Consider the following 20,499-nt stretch of genomic DNA (forward strand, 5'->3'; position numbering starts at 1 on the left):
CATTAACTGTGTGGTTGTGTTTTCTAGAGGGAACCCGTTAGCACGGTGGGCTCTGGTGCCTTCTTGCCGTGGGCTCAAATCAAAAGAGGAAATCAACCTGCTTGCTCCTTTTTGTATTGTCAACTTTTCGATGGGGATGTTATGTTTGATACCGGAGGTACGAGGCCTTGAAAGCATTAAACTTCAAAGCAGTGTGCTGATGCCTTATCAGCAGAACGTCATCAATGACGTCTGAAGCTTCGTTTAATCGAACAACCACCTGATTGGTTTGGTATTGGGCTTGTTCGACACTGCTGGCCAACTGACTGCTCTACAAATCACCTTATATCATAAATAACTACTCATTATTATTTAAGCTTCTGAAGATTCATTTTCTCCCATCATTCTGTATGTCTCTGATCTTTTGATCTGCAAACACGTTTAGGTTTTGTTAGTTTGGTTCTAAATGGTCTCGGTGCTGATTGGCTGTGCTGGTTAGGCTAATAGCTAGTTAGCTAAATAGCTAACGTTATCTGGCCGGCTAAGATAACTGCATATAGCTAACGTTAGCTGGCCGGCAAAGATAACTGCATATAGCTAATGTTTGCTGGCTGGCTAAGATAACTGCATATAGCTATTGTTAGCTGGCTGGCGTAGATAACTGCATATAGCTAATGTTAGCTGGCTGGCTAAGATAACTGTATATAGCTAATGTTAGCTGGCTGGCTAAGATAACTGCATATAGCTAACATTCTTTGATATTTGGTTAGATGGCGTTATGTATTTCCAAAACGTTGGTTTACTTTAATCACTCAAGTCATGAGAGCAAACGATTGTTTAATTTGAAGTTCTACATTTGAAGTTATTTCTGTTGTAGTTAACATCATAGGTAATAGGCTGGTCCTCCATATTACTTCACACGTAACTTTATCATTCTTCTGAATTCTGATTGGTTTAATGTAATAACTCCAAAAATAGAACAGTGAGGTGTAACTTTGCATTGGGAAAAATATTTTATATTATCTTTTTATAAACAATACAAAACATACAAACGACAACATCATACAAACATTAACTACATCACACCTGCCCAGACCCACTAGAACACACCTCCATCTCCATTAACTACATCACACCTGCCCAGACCTACTAGAACACACCTCCATCTCCATCAACTACATCACACCTACCCAGACCCACTAGAACACACCTCCATCTCCATTAACAACATCGCACCTGCCCAGACCTACTAGAACACATCTCCATCTCCATTAACTACATCACACCTGCCCAGACCCACTAGAACACACCTCCATCTCCATTAACTACATCGCACCTGCCCAGACCCACTAGAACACACCTCCATCTCCATTAACTACATCGCACCTGCCCAGACCCACTAGAACACACCTCCATCTCCATTAACAACATCGCACCTGTCCAGACCCACTAGAACACACCTCCATCTCCATTAACTACATCACACCTGCCCAGACCCACTAGAAGACAGCCAGCGCCCGCATCAGCACCATTTTATTTCTCTCCGTCACTTTCAACTTTTAGATGATAAAGCATTTGACCTTTCTTTTGAATTAACAACAGTGGATTGGTTGATTTCCAGGTTTTAATTAAGTATAATTTTTAAGATGATTGATGAGAAAAGTATCTGGGGTATCTCACTGCACCCTCAAATGTCATGTTTTGAAATATACAGACAGACAGATTAAAAGTAATTTTACATTGTATAACTGTACTTCTGACAGCCAACTTTCTAACTCCTCCCTAACTTTATGACATCATAACATTCCCAGAAGGGTTATTGAGTCATTGTTAGTTTTCCACTGAAGACATGACTCTGCCGTTGTGCTGTAGAATTTGTGGATTCTACTTGTATAATAAGGGACTATCAAAAAAGACTCTCTGGATTGATCACTGGAGTCAGATGTGAAGGAGGAGGTTGATCATCAGGAGTCAGATGTGAAGGAGGAGGTTGATCATCAGGAGTCAGATGTGAAGGAGGAGGTTGATCATCAGGAGTCAGATGTGAAGGAGGAGGTTGATCATCAGGAGTCAGATGTGAAGGAGGAGGTTGATCATCAGGAGTCAGATGTGAAGGAGGAGGTTGATCATCAGGAGTCAGATGTGAAAGAGGAGGTTGATCATCAGGAGTCAGATGTGAAGGAGGAGGTTGATCATCAGTGAACCTCTAGGATTGTGGCTGGGCTGGTGTTTCCACTTGGTCATATATTTTATTGCATTGAATGTTGATATTGTGAACCTAAGTTATATATTTGTACCTCCTGTTTCATGAAGTGATGTCACTAACTACTGCCCCTATATATACAGCGCATTTGGAAAGTATTCAGACCTCTTCACTTTTTCCACATTTTGTTACGTTACAGCCTTATCCTGAAATGGAATAAATCAATAATTTACCCTCATCATTCTACACACAATACCACATAATGACATCACAATACCCCATAATGACATCACAATACCCCATAATGACATCACAATACCCCATAATGACAAAGCAAAAACAGGTTTTTATAAATGTTTCAAATGTATCAAAAACAACAACTGAAATATCACATTTACATACAGTACGAGTCAAAAGTTTGGACACACCTACTCATTCAAGGGTTTTTCTTTATTTTTACTATTTTCTACATTGGAGAATAATAATGAAAACATCAAAACTATGAAATAACACAAATGGAATCATGAAGTAACCAAAAAAGGGTTAATCAAATCAAAATATATTTATATTTGAGACTCTTCAAAGCAGTCACCCTTGGCATTATCTCAACCAGCTTCATGAGGTAGTCACCTGGAATTAATTTCAATTAACAGGTGTGCCTTGTTAAATGTTAATTTGTGGAATTTCTCTCCTTCTTTCCTTCTTTCCTTCATGTAGATGTATTGTTACACCATGTAGGAGCAGTATAGACCTAGTCTGTTCATTATATACATCTACATGATGTATTGTTACACCATGTAGGAGCAGTATAGATCTAGTCTGTTCATTATATACATCTACATGATGTATTGTTACACCATGTAGGAGCAGTATAGACCTAGTCTGTTCATTATATACATCTACATGATGTATTGTTACACCATGTAGGAGCAGTATAGATCTAGTCTGTTCATTATATACATCTACATGATGTATTGTTACACCATGTAGGAGCAGTATAGACCTAGGCTGTTCATTATGTACATCTACATGATGTATTGTTACACCATGTAGGAGCAGTATGGACCTAGTCTGTTCATTATATACATCTACATGATGTATTGTTACACCATGTAGGAGCAGTATAGACATAGTCTGTTCGTTATATACATCTATATGATGTATTGATACACCATGTAGGAGCAGTATAGACCTAGTCTGTTCATTATATACATCTACATGATGTATTGTTACACCATGTAGGAGCAGTATAGACCTAGGCTGTTCATTATGTACATCTACATGATGTATTGTTACACCATGTAGGAGCAGTATGGACCTAGTCTGTTCATTATATACATCTACATGATGTATTGTTACACCATGTAGGAGCAGTATAGACCTAGTCTGTTCATTATATACATCTACATGATGCATTGTTACACCATGTAGGAGCAGTATAGACCTAGTCTGTTCATTATATACATCTACATGATGTATTGTTACACCAGTAGCTAGCTGCTAATTTTTTATTCGCACTAATCAATCAACACATTCCTGTCTTTGTATGTCTTAATATAATAGTATTATTTAATTAAATCAATTTAAAATAATCTTTGTCTGAAAATAAAATATGATCCTCAACTGCGTTTCCCCTCCAGTCAGCAGACGGCGATGTGCGTCTTTCAGGCGATGATGCCAGCGTGACGTATAATCTAGTGGACGGTTCTTCATAAACAGCTCGTCAACCACCTCGGTAGCTTGCGAGCCAACATAGCCGAAAGATTCAATCTATTTATACTCTTTCGGTGTATATTACCTGCTGTGTTTTAGACACACGTTTGTCGTATCTAATATCATTTAATATTACGTTATTTTGTATTAGTCAGCTTTAGTAGCTGACTGGTTAAATTAGCACTAGCCTAGTCGCTAATGATAGCTAGCTAGCTAACATCCCCGACCATGAGCTCCCTAAACATCTGCCCTCTCGTTAAAGAAGAGGGGGTCTGCTGGACGGAGAAAGAGGGTCTGTGGCTGAACATTGTCGTGAAAGAGGAGAAGGAAGAAGAGGATGTTACAGTAAAACAAGAAGTAGAGGGTGAGGCTGTTACGGTGAAAGAAGAAGAGAAAGACGTTTCAGTGAAAGAAGAGGAAGACGCGTTCAGAGTGAAAGAGGAGGAGGATGTTACAGTAAAAGAAGAGGAGGAAGAGAAAGAGGAGGATGCAGTTTTTGGAGTGAAGAAGGAAGGAGAGATTACTGTCACATTGGAAGATGAAGAGGTGGAGATAGGAGATCTGATTAACACCAGTAAGTACTGCCTTAAATGCGTTTTTAACTTTGAATATTCAGAGTTGGCTCGTCAATACCTCTTCAACGGAGGGCCCAGGATGATGACTGATATGTCTAGAATCAGACGACGTAGAGAGCAAGCTACCCCTTGTTTTCTCCGTTCCGTTTCCAAAAAGTGACGTAACATATATATTTGAGAAGGGTCTATCTGCTGACCGCAGACTGGGGGGCACGGCATGTAGTGATTTTCATGTAGTTTTTTTTTAGTGATGTTTTACTACACACCGTGCTCCCCAATAGTGCCATGTGAGAGTTGGGTTGGCTACAACAAAGATTATGGATGTACTGACAAGATGTCTCTCCGCCCTAACAAGGGGAGTCGTTGTCCACAAAGCGGCACCGCGGGTTGTCTAGCTCCCGCCTATCCTTTCTTTGGATTGGTGGATACATCTTATTATTGTAATCTATTGTTTATATTCTATGAGGGTTGTTGTCGTCAACCGCCTGTATTCAATGGAGAGAGATGCTAAGCTACTAGCATGAATATGCATAGCGATCTGGAGACAACTCCTATAGTGTTTTTATCAAAGTTGTCGGTATGTCACGTGTCCACATAACAACTTAAGCATTACGAAACTTCTGTTGGATCAAGTAAACCTCACGTAGCAAATAAGCCCTTCATTTTGTTGTTGACCAAATTTGACACTTTCCACATTGGGTTGATAATTGTTTCCACTTGGATACAACCAACTGTAACCAACTGGCATGACCTAGAGAGATACAACCTACTGTAGCCTACTGGCATGACCTAGAGAGATACAACCTACTGTAGCCTACTGGCATGACCTACAGAGATACAACCTACTGTAGCCTACTGGCATGACCTAGAGAGATACAACCTACTGTAGCCTACTGGCATGACCTAGAGAGTTACAACCTACTGTAGCCTACTGGCATGACCTAGAGAGTTACAACCTACTGTAACCTACTGGCATGACCTAGAGAGTTACAACCTACTGTAGCCTACTGGCATGAGCTAGAGAGATACAACCTACTGTAGCCTACTGGCATGACCTAGAGAGTTACAACCTACTGTAACCTACTGGCATGACCTAGAGAGTTACAACCTACTGTAACCTACTGGCATGACCTAGAGAGTTACAACCTACTGTAACCTACTGGCATGACCTAGAGAGTTACAACCTACTGTAGCCTACTGGCATGAGCTAGAGAGATACAACCTACTGTAGCCTACTGGCATGACCTAGAGAGTTACAACCTACTGTAACCTACTGGCATGACCTAGAGAGTTACAACCTACTGTAACCTACTGGCATGACCTAGAGAGTTACAACCTACTGTAGCCTACTGGCATGACCAAGAGAGATACAACCTACTGTAGCCTACTGGCATGACCTAGAGAGTTACAACCTACTGTAACCTACTGGCATGACCTAGAGAGATACAACCTACTGTAGCATACTGGCATGACCTAGAGAGATACAACCTACTGTAGCATACTGGCATGACCTAGAGAGATACAACCTACTGTAGCATACTGGCATGACCTAGAGAGTTACAACCTACTGTAGCCTACTGGCATGACCTAGATAGATACAACCTACTGTAACCTACTGGCTTGACCTAGAGAGCTAAAGTTGTTCAATTGCTGGATTTTAAATGACATTTTTACAGTAATAATGATAATTTGTGTCTTCCTATCCACATGTGGTATCCCTCTCCTTTGTCTTCCGCTCTACACCAATAACAGACAACTACTGTGGGTCTCCCAATCACGGCCGGATGTGATACAGCCTGGATTCGATCCAGGGACTGTAGTGACGCCTCTTGCACTGAGATGCAGTGGCTTAGACCGCTGCGTCCGTGTGTGTGTGTGTGTGTGTGTTTAACTTTTTAACTGTACTAGAATGTTAAAAGGCCGCTAAAATTTTAAATATCGGTTATCGGTATCGTTTTTTGGGGCAAGGAGAATATTGGCCAAAAATGTGATTTCGGTGCACCCCATTATTCTAAAATTTATGATTATTTTTTAAATCCTCATCAATCTACACACAATACCCCATAATGCCATCACAATACCCCATAATGCCATCACAATACCCCTTAATGCCAAATCAAAAACAGGTTTTGATTTTTTGCAAATGTATTAAAACTATTCCCCAGGATAACTAGTCTGAGTAATGTAAGATGTAAGATCCCAGGATAACTAGTCTCAGAGTAATGTTAGATCCCAGGATAACTAGTCTCAGAGTAATGTTAGATCCCAGGATAACTAGTCTCAGAGTAATGTAAGTCTCAGATAGTTTTAACCCATTACAGTCTAAGCCCTGTCTGAGGGGGGGTTCTTCTAAGCTATATGGAATTGTTTTAAGAAGGTTTAAACAACATGAAGGGCTTCCCCTGTATTGTACTGTTTTAAGAAGGTTATACCAATGATAATTTTGCTATTTGATTTTGAACTGTAAGACCCATGGAAGTATCAACAAAAAATATTTATCCATACTGCTATAACCCATAGAACACCAGTAACCATAGTAACACATTGGATAACATTCACAACATGGAACAACAGTAACCATAGTAACACATTGGATAACATTCACAACATGGAACAACAGTAACCATAGTAACACATTGGATAACATTCACAACAGTGAACAACAGTAACCATAGTAACACATTGGATAACATTCACAACATGGAACAACAGTAACCATAGTAACACATTGGATAACATTCACAGCATGGAACAACAGTAACCATAGTAACACATTGGATAACATTCACAACAGTGAACAACAGTAACCATAGTAACACATTGGATAACATTCACAACATGGAACAACAGTAACCATAGTAACACATTAGATAACATTCACAACATGGAACAACAGTAACCATAGTAACACATTAGATAACATTCACAACATGGAACAACAGTAACCATAGTAACATTGTTTCCCCCAGAACATCTAAAGGAAGTTTGTTCTGAAGTGTCTGTCTGATATCTAAGAGATGTAAAAAATTATATCTATATTTTTACATGTCTTTAAGTCTTTAACCCCCTTTTTTGTCACTTAAATCTTTCCACATTTTGTTACGTTACAGCCTTATTCTACAATTGATTAAATAAATAAAAATCCTCATCAGTCTACACACAATACCTCGTAATGACAAAGAGAAAATAGGTTTGGTGATTTTTTTTTACATTTATTAAAAATAAAAAACAGAAATACCTTATTTACATAAGTATTCAGACCCTTTGCTGTGAGAATTGAAATTGACCTCAGGTGCATCCTGTTTCCAATGATCATCGTTGAGATGTTTCTACAACTTGTTTGGAGTCCACCTGTGGTAAATTAAATTGATTGGATATGATTTGGAAAGGCACACACCTGTCTGGCTACCACAGCATTTTGAAGCGATACGCCATCCCATCTGGTTTGCGCTTAGTGGGACTATCATTTGTTTTTCAACAGGACAATGAACCAACACACCTCCAGGCTGTGTAAGGGCTATTTTACCAAGAAGGAGAGTGATGGAGTGCTGCACCAGATTACCTGGCCTTCACAATCACCTGACCTCAACCCAATTGAGATGGTTTGGGATGAGTTGGACCACAGAGTGAAGGAAAAGCAGCCAACAAGTGCTCAGCATATGTGGGAACTCCTTCAAGACTGTTGGAAAAGCATTCCAGGTGAAGCTGGTTAAGATAATGCCAAGAGTGCAAAGCTGTCATCAAGGCAAAGGGTTGCTACTTTGAAAAATCAAAAATATATTTAGAATTGTTTACCACTTTTTTTGGTTACTACATGATTCCATATGTGTTATTTCATAGTTTTGATTACTTCACTATTATTCTACAATGTAGAAAATGGTAAACAAATATTTATAACCCTTGAATGACTAGGTGTGTCCACTCGTTTGACTGGTACTGTATATCTCATGAATGTTTTTACATTCAGTTACATGAAGTCACTTTCTTACCACTTCTTCCATAGTCAAACATGTAAGGAAAGATTTTTTTTAAATCAAAAGGGATGCTGTCAAAAATGTATTGAATTCAAATGGATTTACCCAGCATGCAAAGCACTACAGCCACTCTGTGACAACCAGTTCTGCTCTTTTATTGAGGGATCTAGTCTAGATTAAACCTCATAGGAAGACAGTTTTATCATGTGGAGGTTTCATTTAGGTCTGTGTTTAACGACATACTCTGTGTGTCTTTGCAAGACAAGAAACCAGACTCTCACTGTAACGCTCGTCGTGGTGGAAGAGAGGAGGACCAAGGCGCAGCGTGGTAAATGTTTATGATGATGAATTTTAATGAAGATCCAACAAACAGAACACTGACAAAATACAAAACAATAAACGCCGTGAACAAACGAACGAAAACAGTACCGTGTGGCGAACAAACACAGACACATACAAATACACGAAGAACGCACGAACAGGTACAGACTACAAACAAACGCTACAGTCCCGTGTGGTACGAACATACATACAGACACGGCAACAATCACCCACAAACAAACAGTAAAAACAGCCTACCTTAATATGGTTCCCAATCAGAGACAATGACAAACACCTGTCTCTGATTGAGAACCATATTAGGCCAAACGAACAAACCTAAACATAGAAACAAATAACAGACTGCCCACCCCAACAATAAAGACAAAACAAGGGAAATAAGGAACGTGACACTCACTCTGACAGCGGGAAGAGTCCTTCAGGGGAACAAGACCCAGAGACGCCCAAACCAGCGAGACAACATCACTGCTCCCACTGTGAAAATAGTTTTTGCTGGTTAGGGAACCTAAAACTGCATGAGAGGACACACACGGGAGAAAAGCCTTACCAATGCTCCCAGTGTAGAAAGAGTTTTACTATGTTAACTAACCTGAAAAGGCATGAGAGAATACACACAGGAGAAAAAGCATTTTCTGCTCCCAGTGTAAAAATAGATTTTCACGAATGGCGTACCTTAAAGCTCATGAGAGGATACAGAGGAGAAAAGCCTTTCCAATGCTCCCAGTCTGGAAAGGGTTTTACCTGGTCAAGTAGCCTGAAGGAGCATTAGAGGATAAACACGGTAAAAGTCCTACCACTGCTCTCTGTGTGGAAGAACATTCAGAGATCCTGAAATAACATGAGAGAATAGAAAGGCTGTATTCTGACTTATATTTTTGACTGAGAATTTGTGTTTTTGTTTGTGCCACATGAAATCATATTGTGTGTGATTACACCTGTCTATATAATGTCCAACAGTTGACAATGCATGTCAGAGCAAACACCAAGCAAAGAGGTCGAATAAATAAAATAAATATAAATTGTCCTTCGAGCTTCGAGACAGGATTGTGTCGAGTCACAGATCTGGGTAATGGAACCAAAAAATGTCTGCAACATTGAAAGTCCCCAAGAACACAGTGGCCACCATCATTTTTTAATGGAAGAAGTTTGGAAGACTCTTCCTAGAGCTGGCCACCCGACCAAACTACGCAATCGGGGGAGAAGGGCCTTTGTCAGGGAGGTGACCAAGAACCCGATTGTTACTCTGACAGAGCTCTAGAGTTCCTCTGTTGAGAAGGGAGAACCTTCCGGAAGGACAACCATCTCTGCAGCACTCCACCAATCAGGCATTTGTGGTAGAGTGGCCAGACGGAAGCCACTCCTCAGTAAAAGGCACCGGACAGCCCGCTTGGAGTTTGCCAAAAAGGCACCTAAAGGATTCTCAGACCATGAGAAACAAGATTCTCTGGTCTGATGAAACCAAGATTGAACTCTTTGGCCTGAATGCCTTTTGGAAACCTCCAAGCTGGCTATCGTGCCTTTTATTAAGGTATATACATAGATATATATACATATATATATAGTCTGTTCAACCTCTCTTTCGTATCGTCCGAGATTCCTAAAGATTGTAAAGCTGCCGTGGTCATCACCCTGTTCAAAGGGTGTGACACTAGACCCAAACTGTTACAGACCTATATCCATCCTGCCCTGCCTTTCTAAAGTCTTTGAAAGCCAAGTTAACTAACAGATCACTGACCATTTCGAATCCCACCGTACCTTCTCCGCTGTGCAATCCGGTTTCCGAGCCGGTCACGGGTGCACCTCAGCCACGCTCAAGGTACTAAACGATATCATAACCGGCATCGATAAAAGACAGTACTGTGCAGCCGTCTTCATCGACCTGGCCAAGGCTTTTGACTCTGTCAATCACCGTATTCTTATCAGCAGACTCAACAGCCGATAAGAACAACCGATCAATCAACAACCGATCGCTGCCCACACCCGCCCGACTAGCATCACTACTCTGGACGGTTCTGACTTAGAATATGTGGACAACTATAAATATTTAGGTGTCTGGCTAGACTGTAAACTCTCCTTCCAGACTAATATTAAGCATTTCCAATCCAAAATTAAATCTAGAATTGGCTTCCTATTTCGCAACAAAGCCTCCTTCACTCACACTGCCAAACATACCCTCGTAAAACTGACTATCCTACCGATCCTTGACTTCGGCGATTTCATTTTCAAAATAGCCTCCAACACTCTACTCAGCAAACTGGATGCAGTCTATCACAGTGCCATCCGTTTTGTCACCAAAGCCCCATATACCACTGCTCTCGTCGGCTGGCCCTCGCTACATATTCGTCGCCAAACCCACTGGCACCAGGTCATCTATAAGTCTTTGCTAGGCCGCCTTAACCTGTCTAGCCCCAGCGTTCCGCTAGCGGAACTCCTCCCACATTCCACTGAAAAGGCAGAGCGCGAAATTCAAAAAATATTTTTGAGAAATATTTAACTTTCACACATTAACAAGTCCAATACAGCAAATGAAAGATAAACAGCTTGTGAATCCAGTCAACATGTCCGATTTTTTAAAATGTTTTACAGCGAAAACACCACATATATCTATGTTAGCTCACCACCAAATACAAAAAAGCACAGACATTTCTTTCACAGCACAGGTAGCATGCACAAAACCATCCTAACTAACCAAGAAACAACTTCATCAGATGACAGTCTTATAACATGTTACACAATAAATCTATGTTTTGTTCGAAAAATGTGCATATTTGAGGTATAAATCAGTTTTACATTGCAGCTACCATCACAGCTACCGTCAGAAATAGCACCGAAGCAGCCAGAGTAATTATAGAGACCAACGTGGAATACCTAAATACTCATCATAAAACATTTCTGAAAAATGCATCGTGTACAGCAAATGAAAGACAAGCATCTTGTGAATCCAGCCAATATTTCAGATTTTTTAAGTGTTTTACAGCGAAAACGCAATATAGCATTATATTAGCTTACCACAATAGCCAGAAACACAAGCCATTTACCAGCAGCAAATGTTAGCGATCGTAACAAACCAGCAAAAGATATATAATTTTTGACTAACCTTGATAAGCTTCATCAGATGACAGTCCTATAACATCAGGTTATACATACACTTATGTTTTGTTTGAAAATGTGCATATTTAGAGCTGAAATCAGTGGTTATACATTGTGCTAACGTAGCATCTTTTTCCCAGAATGTGCAGATATTTTTCTAAAACTCACCTATTCTGACCAAATAACTATTCATAAACATGACTAAAAAATACATGTTGTATAGGAAATGATAGATACACTAGTTCTTAATGCAATCGCCGTGTTAGAATTCTAAAAATAACTTCATTACGACATCCAGCTTATGTTATAGCGAGAGCGTGCCCAAAATCTGGGCGCTACCTAATAGTACACATGTTCGACAGATATATGAAATAGCATCATAAAATGGGTCCTACTTTTGATGATCTTCCATCAGAATGTTGTACAAGGGGTCCTTTGTCCAGAACAATCGTTGTTTGGTTTTAGAATGTCCTCTTCTCCAGTCAATTAGCACGGAAAGCTAGCAAAGTGGCGCGAAGCTCTCCTTCGTGAACATACGCAGACAAAGCAACACGCCTAACGTCCCGAAAAAATGTAATCTAATAAAACTATATTAAAAAAACATACTTTACGATGATATTGTCACATTTATCAAATAAAATCAAAGCCGGAGATATTAGTCATCTATAACGACAGCTTTACAGAAGGCAATACCAGGTCCCTTCCCGCGCGTTCCAGGAAACAGGAAATTGGGGTCACGTCATGCCAAGAGCTTTTATTCGACCTCAGATGATGTTATACACTCCATTTCTTCTCTCACTGCCTGTTGACATCTAGTGGAAGGCGTATGAAGTGCATGTATACTAATACATATCAAGCACATTTATAGGCAGGCCCTAGAACAGAGCATCGATTTCAGATTTTCAACTTCCTATCAGGAAGTTTGCTGCAAAATGAGTTCTGTTTTACTCACAGATATAATTCAAACGGTTTTAGAAACTAGAGAGTGTTTTCTATCCAATAGTAATAATAATATGCATATTGTACGAGCAAGAATTGAGTACGAGGCCGTTTGAAATGGGCACCTTTTATCCAGGCTACTCAATACTGCCCCTGCAGCCCAAAGAAGTTAAGGTTGATACAATAGCTTTCTCTATGAATGTGAGAGTAGTTACATTTCTCCAACCCCCATCCCTCAGCTGTTTACCAAACCAAGTCTCTGGGCAGCCATTTTGTTTCTGTTTAAATCCTAGGTTGCCCCTTTAAAAAGCCACACAACAAACAACCAATCTGCAGTTGAAACAATAACAAAGCTGTAATTCCACCACTGTTTCGCTAATAAGATGATGATGGGGTTGGAGAAATGTAACTACTCTCAAATTCATAGACAGACCAATGGATGCAAGGACTGACCATCCATGATATCAACATTATAGTTTTAACCATGTTGATGCTATACAGTGTTGATTTACATTGTTTCTAAACATTAGAGTAAAAAAAGCTTATTTGGGGTTCTGATGGGGTACAACAGTTGAACTAAGCTCATGAGCATACCACCCTGCATACCACTGTTGGCTTGCTTCTGAAGCTAAGCAGGGTTGGTCCTGGTCAGTCCCTGGATGGGAGACCAGATGCTGCTGGAAGTGGTGTTGGAGGGCCAGTAGGAGGCACTCTTTCCTCTGGTCTAAAAAATATCCCAATGCCCCAGGGCAGTGATTGGGGACACTGCCCTGTGTAGGGTGCCGTCTTTCGGATGGGACGTTAAACGGGTGTCCTGACTCTCTGAGGTCATTAAAGATCCCATGGCACTTATCGTAAGAGTAGGGGTGTTAACCCCGGTGTCCTGGCTAAATTCCCAATCTGGCCCTCAAACCATCATGGTCACCTATTAATCCCCAGTTTACAATTGGCTCATTCATCCCCCTCCTCTCCCCTGTAACTATTCCCCAGGTCGTTGCTGCAAATGAGAACGTGTTCTCAGTCAACTTACCTGGTAAAATAACGGTAAAATAAAATGAGGCATGTGTTATATTCTTCAATAATCAATGGCTATAAATAAATAATTTACAAGTCCAAATATGGATGTAGCAATTGCAGATTTCCCATTTAACACCAAACATCAGTTCAACAACTGCAGAGTTTGTGCCTCTGTTTTTAAGACAATACTTACTAGTGTTAATCAGGGAACGGTTTCTCAAAACCCTCTTATGGCTAAGTTCACCGTTAGAATCATCGGACACCTTAAGATGCGTTTGGGAAACCGGGACCAGATATCCAGTTTCCTTCTCTTCTTCCTCCTCCTTTTTCGATGTAACGGTCATCTCCCCCTCTTTCACTCTGAACGCTTCTTCCACAGTAACGGCCTCACTCTCTACTTCTTGTTTTACTGTGATATCCTCCTCTCCTTTTGCACGGGAGTAGCTTAGTGACCGCATGGTCGGGGATGTTAGCTAGCTAGGCTAATGCTAACTTAACCAGCCCGCTAACGGAATAATAACAACACCGTAAATATGAAATTAAAACGGATAACTAACTAGACGACAGAAGAGGGTTTAAAACACAGTGGCTAATAATTACGAAAGCGTCTAAAGAGCTTTATTGGTTCGTCTATTTTGTCTAGCAAGTTACCGAGGTGTCTGACTGTTGCTGCTGTTGAAAGAAGCGTTCCGTCCACTAGGTTATACGTCACAGTAGCAGCATCGCCTTAAAGTCGCAGACCGCAATCTGCTGACTGGAGTGGGCAACACAATTGAGTAAAACGTATATTTTATTTTCAGACAAAAAGTTAAAGGGTAGGAATCAAGGACGTCGCTAGAACTAAAATATTAATTAGTCCCCCCTAAATAAATCAATATCAGTCAATATATTTTTTCTGTCATTTTTTTTTTTTGTCAACCGTTCCATCTCATCTTAAACTTTTTACTATGCCGGCACTAGGACCGGGGGAGGCTGCTGCCGCACTAGTGACTGTTAGACTTTCTTCAGCAAAGATATATTAGGAGAGAGGGGTAACCCTACACAGAACTGAACTGAATCAAAGATGGCGGACAGAAATACTAGAAGAGAGGGGAACCCCTACACAGAACTGAACTGAATCAAAGATGGCGGACAGAAATACTAGAAGAGAGGGGTACCCCTACACAGAACTGAACTGAATCAAAGATGGCGGACAGTAATACAAGAAGAGAGGGGAACCCCTAAACAGAACTGAACTGAATCAAAGATGGCGGACAGAAATACTAGAAGAGAGGGGAACCACTACACAGAACTGAATCAAAGATGGCGAACAGAAATACTAGAAGAGGGGTACCCCTACACAGAACTGAACTGAATCAAAGATGGCGGACAGAAATACAAGAAGAGAGGAGAACCCCTACACAGAACTGAACTGAATCAAAGATGGCGGACAGAAATACTAGAAGAGAGGGGAACCACTACACAGAACTGAATCAAAGATGGCAAACAGAAATACTAGAAGAGAGGGGAACCACTACACAGAACTGAATCAAAGATGGCGAACAGAAATACTAGAAGAGGGGTACCCCTACAAAGAACTGAACTGAATCAAAGATGGCAGACAGAAATACTAGGATGGAAGCAAATGTAAGGGATTATAACGTAATAACTAATCATGCAAAAACATGTACAGTTGACAGGAATGTTAGTTCATGTAGAGACAAACGATTATGCATTTTGTTTTAATCATAGTTCATTTACGAAAATCGTGATTTAGCCAGCTAGCTGACTAGCTAACATTAGCCAGCTAGCTGGCTAGCTTTATGGGTGTTGTGACATGAGTATGAAATTGTAATTCTGGTTGTTTTAGGGACTCCTGAAACAACCAGCAAACCAGACTGTCATTTTGGGAAACAGTGGATGTATAGAATCTAGCTAGCTGAAGATTTTACTGCAAATTGAATGTACAATTTTGTAAGCTTGCCTTGCTGATATTTGCCATGCAGATAGATGAAATCACGTAGCTAGCTATGTTCTTGCTTATTGTGCAGTGGATGATTAAAATCCCTGTATGCCCATGGATGTGTAGCTAGCTATCTAGCCGATCTGTGTATGGACCCAAACGTTTGGTATACATATTAGTTCAGAACCTAGCTATGAACCTCAGCTATCATAGCCAGTTGTATCAACTTCAAAACAGCCTGAATGACATTAACGAAGCCTATGGATTGAGTAGAATATAATATCATGTTGTGCCAATGTAACGGATGTGAAATGGCTAGCTAGTTAGCGGGTACGCGCTAGTAGCATTTCAATCAGTTACGTCACATAATATCATGTTGTACCAAGGATGCAAGTCGTATATACATGTAGTTATTACCATGCATGAGATCCCCACATTGTAGCCTGTACATTTAATATATTCACTGATCATGTACTCTACCTTGGCAAATAAAGGTGGTTTAAGTATGAATGTCTTTGAGATAATTTTTCAGTCATATCCAATACCAGGAGTATCAAATTCCAGTCTTTGAATGACGCTGTGTCTGCATGTATGTATTACAATTATACACTTCAACAGTGTTTACCAATCTTGGTCCTGGGACATCAATGGTTACACATTGTAACTAATAGACTAGAAACAGGATTTAACTAGTTAATTCATATATATACAGAAACATAATGTTAAAAAACAGTACACTACACTTCCTATGCATCATGTAAATACTCTAACACCGGTTCATCTCAACATCTAATGCCCTTCATCTGCATTGATCTGATAAACACAGGATAGGTGGAGTATTTCCTCACATTACACTTCATTTCAACCAGTAGAGAATGTGAAACGCTTTATTGAAAAGCTCATTATCCAAGTGTTATAAATACAAGTTCAATCTGTCCTTCAATGCACATCTGTTGTGCATTATAAAAACAGAGGAAGAAAGAGGAGGTGGAGAGAGAGGTGTAAAAGACAGAAAGGGAAAGAGGTAAGCAGATAGGAGCAGGGAAGGCAGCACATGATAAATGAATCACAGTGCTACCTAAATATTCTCTCAGTTCATCACAATTACATAATAGTGTCTCTAGTCGGCCCAAAGGTTATCTTAAAAGCAGGTGAGATGGCGATGATGGGACTGGGGGTTGGCATCCTCTCACATCAAAACATCTCTGCAGACGAGAGACAGATGGAGAGAGAGAGCATGTTTAAGCCTTGTGTTTTTATTTTTTATTCTAACATTGTTAGTCATCAATCAGGAGGTGAAATGCAAAACTGACCTGGGATCATTAACTCTGGGACTACTGCATCTATCTGTATTTCAATGTAAAGCATCTCTTTAATAATACTTCCTGTATAATATAAACTGACCTGGGATCATTAACTCTGGGACTACTGCATCTATCTGTATTTCAATGTAAAGCATCTCTTTAATAATACTTCCTGTATAATATAAACTGACCTGGGATCATTAACTCTGGGACTACTGCATCTATCTGTATTTCAATGTAAAGCATCTCTTTAATAATACTTCCTGTTGACCTGACCATGTGACCTCTCACCTCTGACAATGCTGTGCCCTCGATGTAGCCTGTTCAGATGCAGGAGGGGTTCACCGACACAGCTGATATAACCTAGAGGATTTAGGGAGAAGGGGAGAGAGGGATGAAGTGAAGGAGAGAGACTGTTTTTGAGAAAAGAAGGTAGTTAAAGCCACAGTGTTCAACAGGAATCTGTGTGTGGCCTCACCTGGTGTCCACACCACACTAAGTGGCTGCAGAGTACTTTATGCTGAAAAACATGAACGGACACATGAGGACAAACAATATAGTGTAGTTATATAGTGTCTTACTATTCTCCATGGTTGGCCCTCTTGCCTATTCGTTGAAGGTGGAAGGAGTCACAGTTATACACCTGAACCTGTTTACTGCACAACACAATCCATCAATCAGATTGATACATGAGTGTGTAGGTGTGTGTTATATCGTGTCCAATTGTTCTACATTTTTTCAATATTAGTGATTTAAGATAGCCTGTTTTGTTTTTGCACAGACATCACACCCTTACCTAAACAGCACCCTCACCTGAGAAGTAGAAATCAAAGGGAGAGAAACTGTGAATTGAATAACTGCAGTTGACATAGCTAAGTAAATGGAAGAATACTCTTATTGCAATGTGAATGGCTCTTAAAAGAGCCTTTGGTTGTGCATAGTGTAGTCTATGGTGTTGCCAGGGAACAGCACCCTCTTAAAAGAGCCTTTGGTTGTGCATAGTGTAGTCTATGGTGTTGCCAGGGAACAGCACCCTCTTTGAAGAAGTAGGAGGTGAAGATCTCCTGCACAAGGATTGCCTCTCTTGCTGCGTTGTTGGACCCCATCCTTGAAACATCCTGCAGAGCAGCAAACTCCTCCTCTGGGACACGGCGGCGAGCTGCAGATCCCCTCCTGGTCCTCGTGTCCATCTTCATGAAGTTACGCAGGACACAGGTAGCCTTCACACACCTGAATTCCTCCAGGAGGCAATCTCAGATGATCCTGGTCACCCAACCTTGCAGTGTCCTACACGGCAACTGTAGGCAATCGTTTTGAAGAAACCTCCAGTTACAAGGTATCTGTAGGAATATGGAAGACAATGTAATCATTAGACTGTTACATCACCAGGTCATTGTGGATTACTAAAGTATAATTTCCCTGATAACAAATCATGATAACATTGGATTGATAGATGCATGGGCACACATATGTGCATGTGTAGCATGTGACAATAACAGGATCATATCAAGGATGGCATCACAAATGAATACATAAATACCTCTTGAAGCTTGATGATGAGTTGATCATTTGAATCAGCTGTGCAGTGCTTAGGCAAAAATAACAATGTGCCTCTTTGAGTCCCCAGGACTGAGAACCACTGCTCTGCATTGGGACCTCTTCATATGTAGACTGGCTTTCATAGCGCTCTTTATCTGAGGACAGAAAACCTCACAAGAAACACACTTCATTATAGTCAAATTACACCACACTGAATATTATGTTACTATTATCTCCGTCCTCACTTCTAGGGACAGGAACAACACAAAGGTACCTGCCCTATCCAGAATAGCCTCCTCCCTCACTGACAGTTGGGGCTGCTATCCTTTCACCCTCCATGGCTGTTAGCTAGCTACCTACAAATGCATTTGGAGTTTGTTTTTTACAGTGATAAATAGATAGCTAGCTAATATGAAGTTAGGTAGCTGTTGATATTTCATTCACTTATCTATCTATACAGTATTAGCTAGCCAACTAGCTAGCTCATTTAGCAGCTCATTTGAGTTAGCCTGCACTGTAGCTAGTTAGCTAATAATACATCGTTGTTTCTTTACATTTCCAAAATCTATTTCCTTACTTGAAGAGGTTCTCCGAGCCATGTGGACAACTGGAAACAGGGCAACAAAGTCTGTCCCCAGAGCGTTTTAGAGGATATTACTATTGAACTATGAACCCATTTAATAACCAGACCTTCATACAAACTTGCTCTGCTGAATTCTTGACGGAGTCACAACGGGCAGCCTAAGCGGCATCTAGTCCATCTGCTGACTGGACGCAGTTGACGAAAATTTACATTTTATTTTCAGACAACAAGTTAAAGTGTAGGAAGCATGAGTTTTTACTCACCAGTGTAACAACACAGTGTGGTTAAAGACTTAGTAACTTGTGTAGGGTGGAAGCTGTCTCTGCGTAACAGGGAATTCCTGTCCGTCTGCTTCCTGTATAGGTCTGTGCTAAAACCACACCCCTCCCTCTTAATCAAAATGTCCAGATAACTTGTTTCATGCGCCTCAAAGGTGAGGGTGAATTTCAGATGTTCACTGCTTGTATTGATGAAGGAGTGGAATTGATGAAGTTCCTCTGCTGTCCCCTGGAATAGAAGGAACACGTCATCAATGAAGACTTTTACAGAGCCTGATGAGGTGCTAGAATGGATTGTTAGGGCTGTCAATCACATTCTTCTCTAACAACCCCACAAACAGATTGGCATAATTAGATGCTATTATTTAAAATACAATGACCATAATGCACTGCGTGTCTACTTGTCTTGTCTGTTTATTTTACACCTGCTATGTAACAGAGACAGAAGAATGCACAATGGTCAATGCTATCTGGAATCCTTGGGACATCCCTACCCTAAACCCTAACCTTAACCCTTTTAAATGTCAACTTCAACGGGACGTCCCTAGCCCGTTGAAAATACATGATCTAAGTGATTGATAGTTTGTATTCAGCAGTCATTAAGCCTTATTTACTTTAATGAACTACCAAAATAGTGATTTTGTCAGACAGCAGCTCTACACTTTATTGACTGACTGATCCATTCATCCTTCCATCCCTCCTCAGCCTTCCTCTCCTCTGAAGACCCAGTGAGAGCTCAGTCAGAGAGCTATTGAGGGACTGGTTAGGAAGAACACTTCTACAGCCAGAGAGGTGAGAGGTCACACATGGTTTAGATGGTAAATATTTATGTCCCCTTAGCGGTTCATCACGTCAGCAAAAGGGAATATGTTCCATAATCCATGTATATTTACATTAGTGCAAATTGTCCACTGATATTGGTGTAATTTCTCACTCCTTTTGGCTGTATGAAAGTTAATTCCCCCTCAGGCACACACATTTGTTCTTTGCTATTATGAAGGTCATTTGTGTAGAATGTACTTTT

General features: G+C 40.4%; 1 protein-coding gene across 1 annotated transcript; it reads left to right on the forward strand.

Annotated features, from left to right (window-relative positions):
- The first annotated feature begins 3,932 nt into the window (after window positions 1-3,932).
- LOC139550244 (uncharacterized protein DDB_G0279979-like) lies at window positions 3,933-20,268 on the forward strand. The gene is made up of 2 exons (XM_071360995.1): window positions 3,933-4,469; window positions 20,181-20,268. Exons 1-2 carry the CDS (start codon window positions 4,124-4,126, stop codon window positions 20,228-20,230), a joined length of 396 nt encoding a protein of 131 aa, XP_071217096.1. The 5' UTR covers window positions 3,933-4,123; the 3' UTR covers window positions 20,231-20,268.
- Window positions 20,269-20,499: the final 231 nt, after the last annotated feature.

Source organism: Salvelinus alpinus, chromosome 2, assembly GCF_045679555.1.
Source record: "Salvelinus alpinus chromosome 2, SLU_Salpinus.1, whole genome shotgun sequence".
Classification (NCBI taxonomy): Eukaryota; Metazoa; Chordata; class Actinopteri; order Salmoniformes; family Salmonidae; genus Salvelinus; species Salvelinus alpinus.

Bases quoted from the DNA above. Each gene is read 5' to 3' on its own strand.
- LOC139550244 (XM_071360995.1), top strand. From the start codon at position 4,124: ATGAGCTCCCTAAACATCTGCCCTCTCGTTAAAGAAGAGGGGGTCTGC. The intron at 4,470-20,180 runs GTAAGTACTGCC...ATCCCTCCTCAG, and splicing joins AGGAGATCTGATTAACACCA to CCTTCCTCTCCTCTGAAGAC.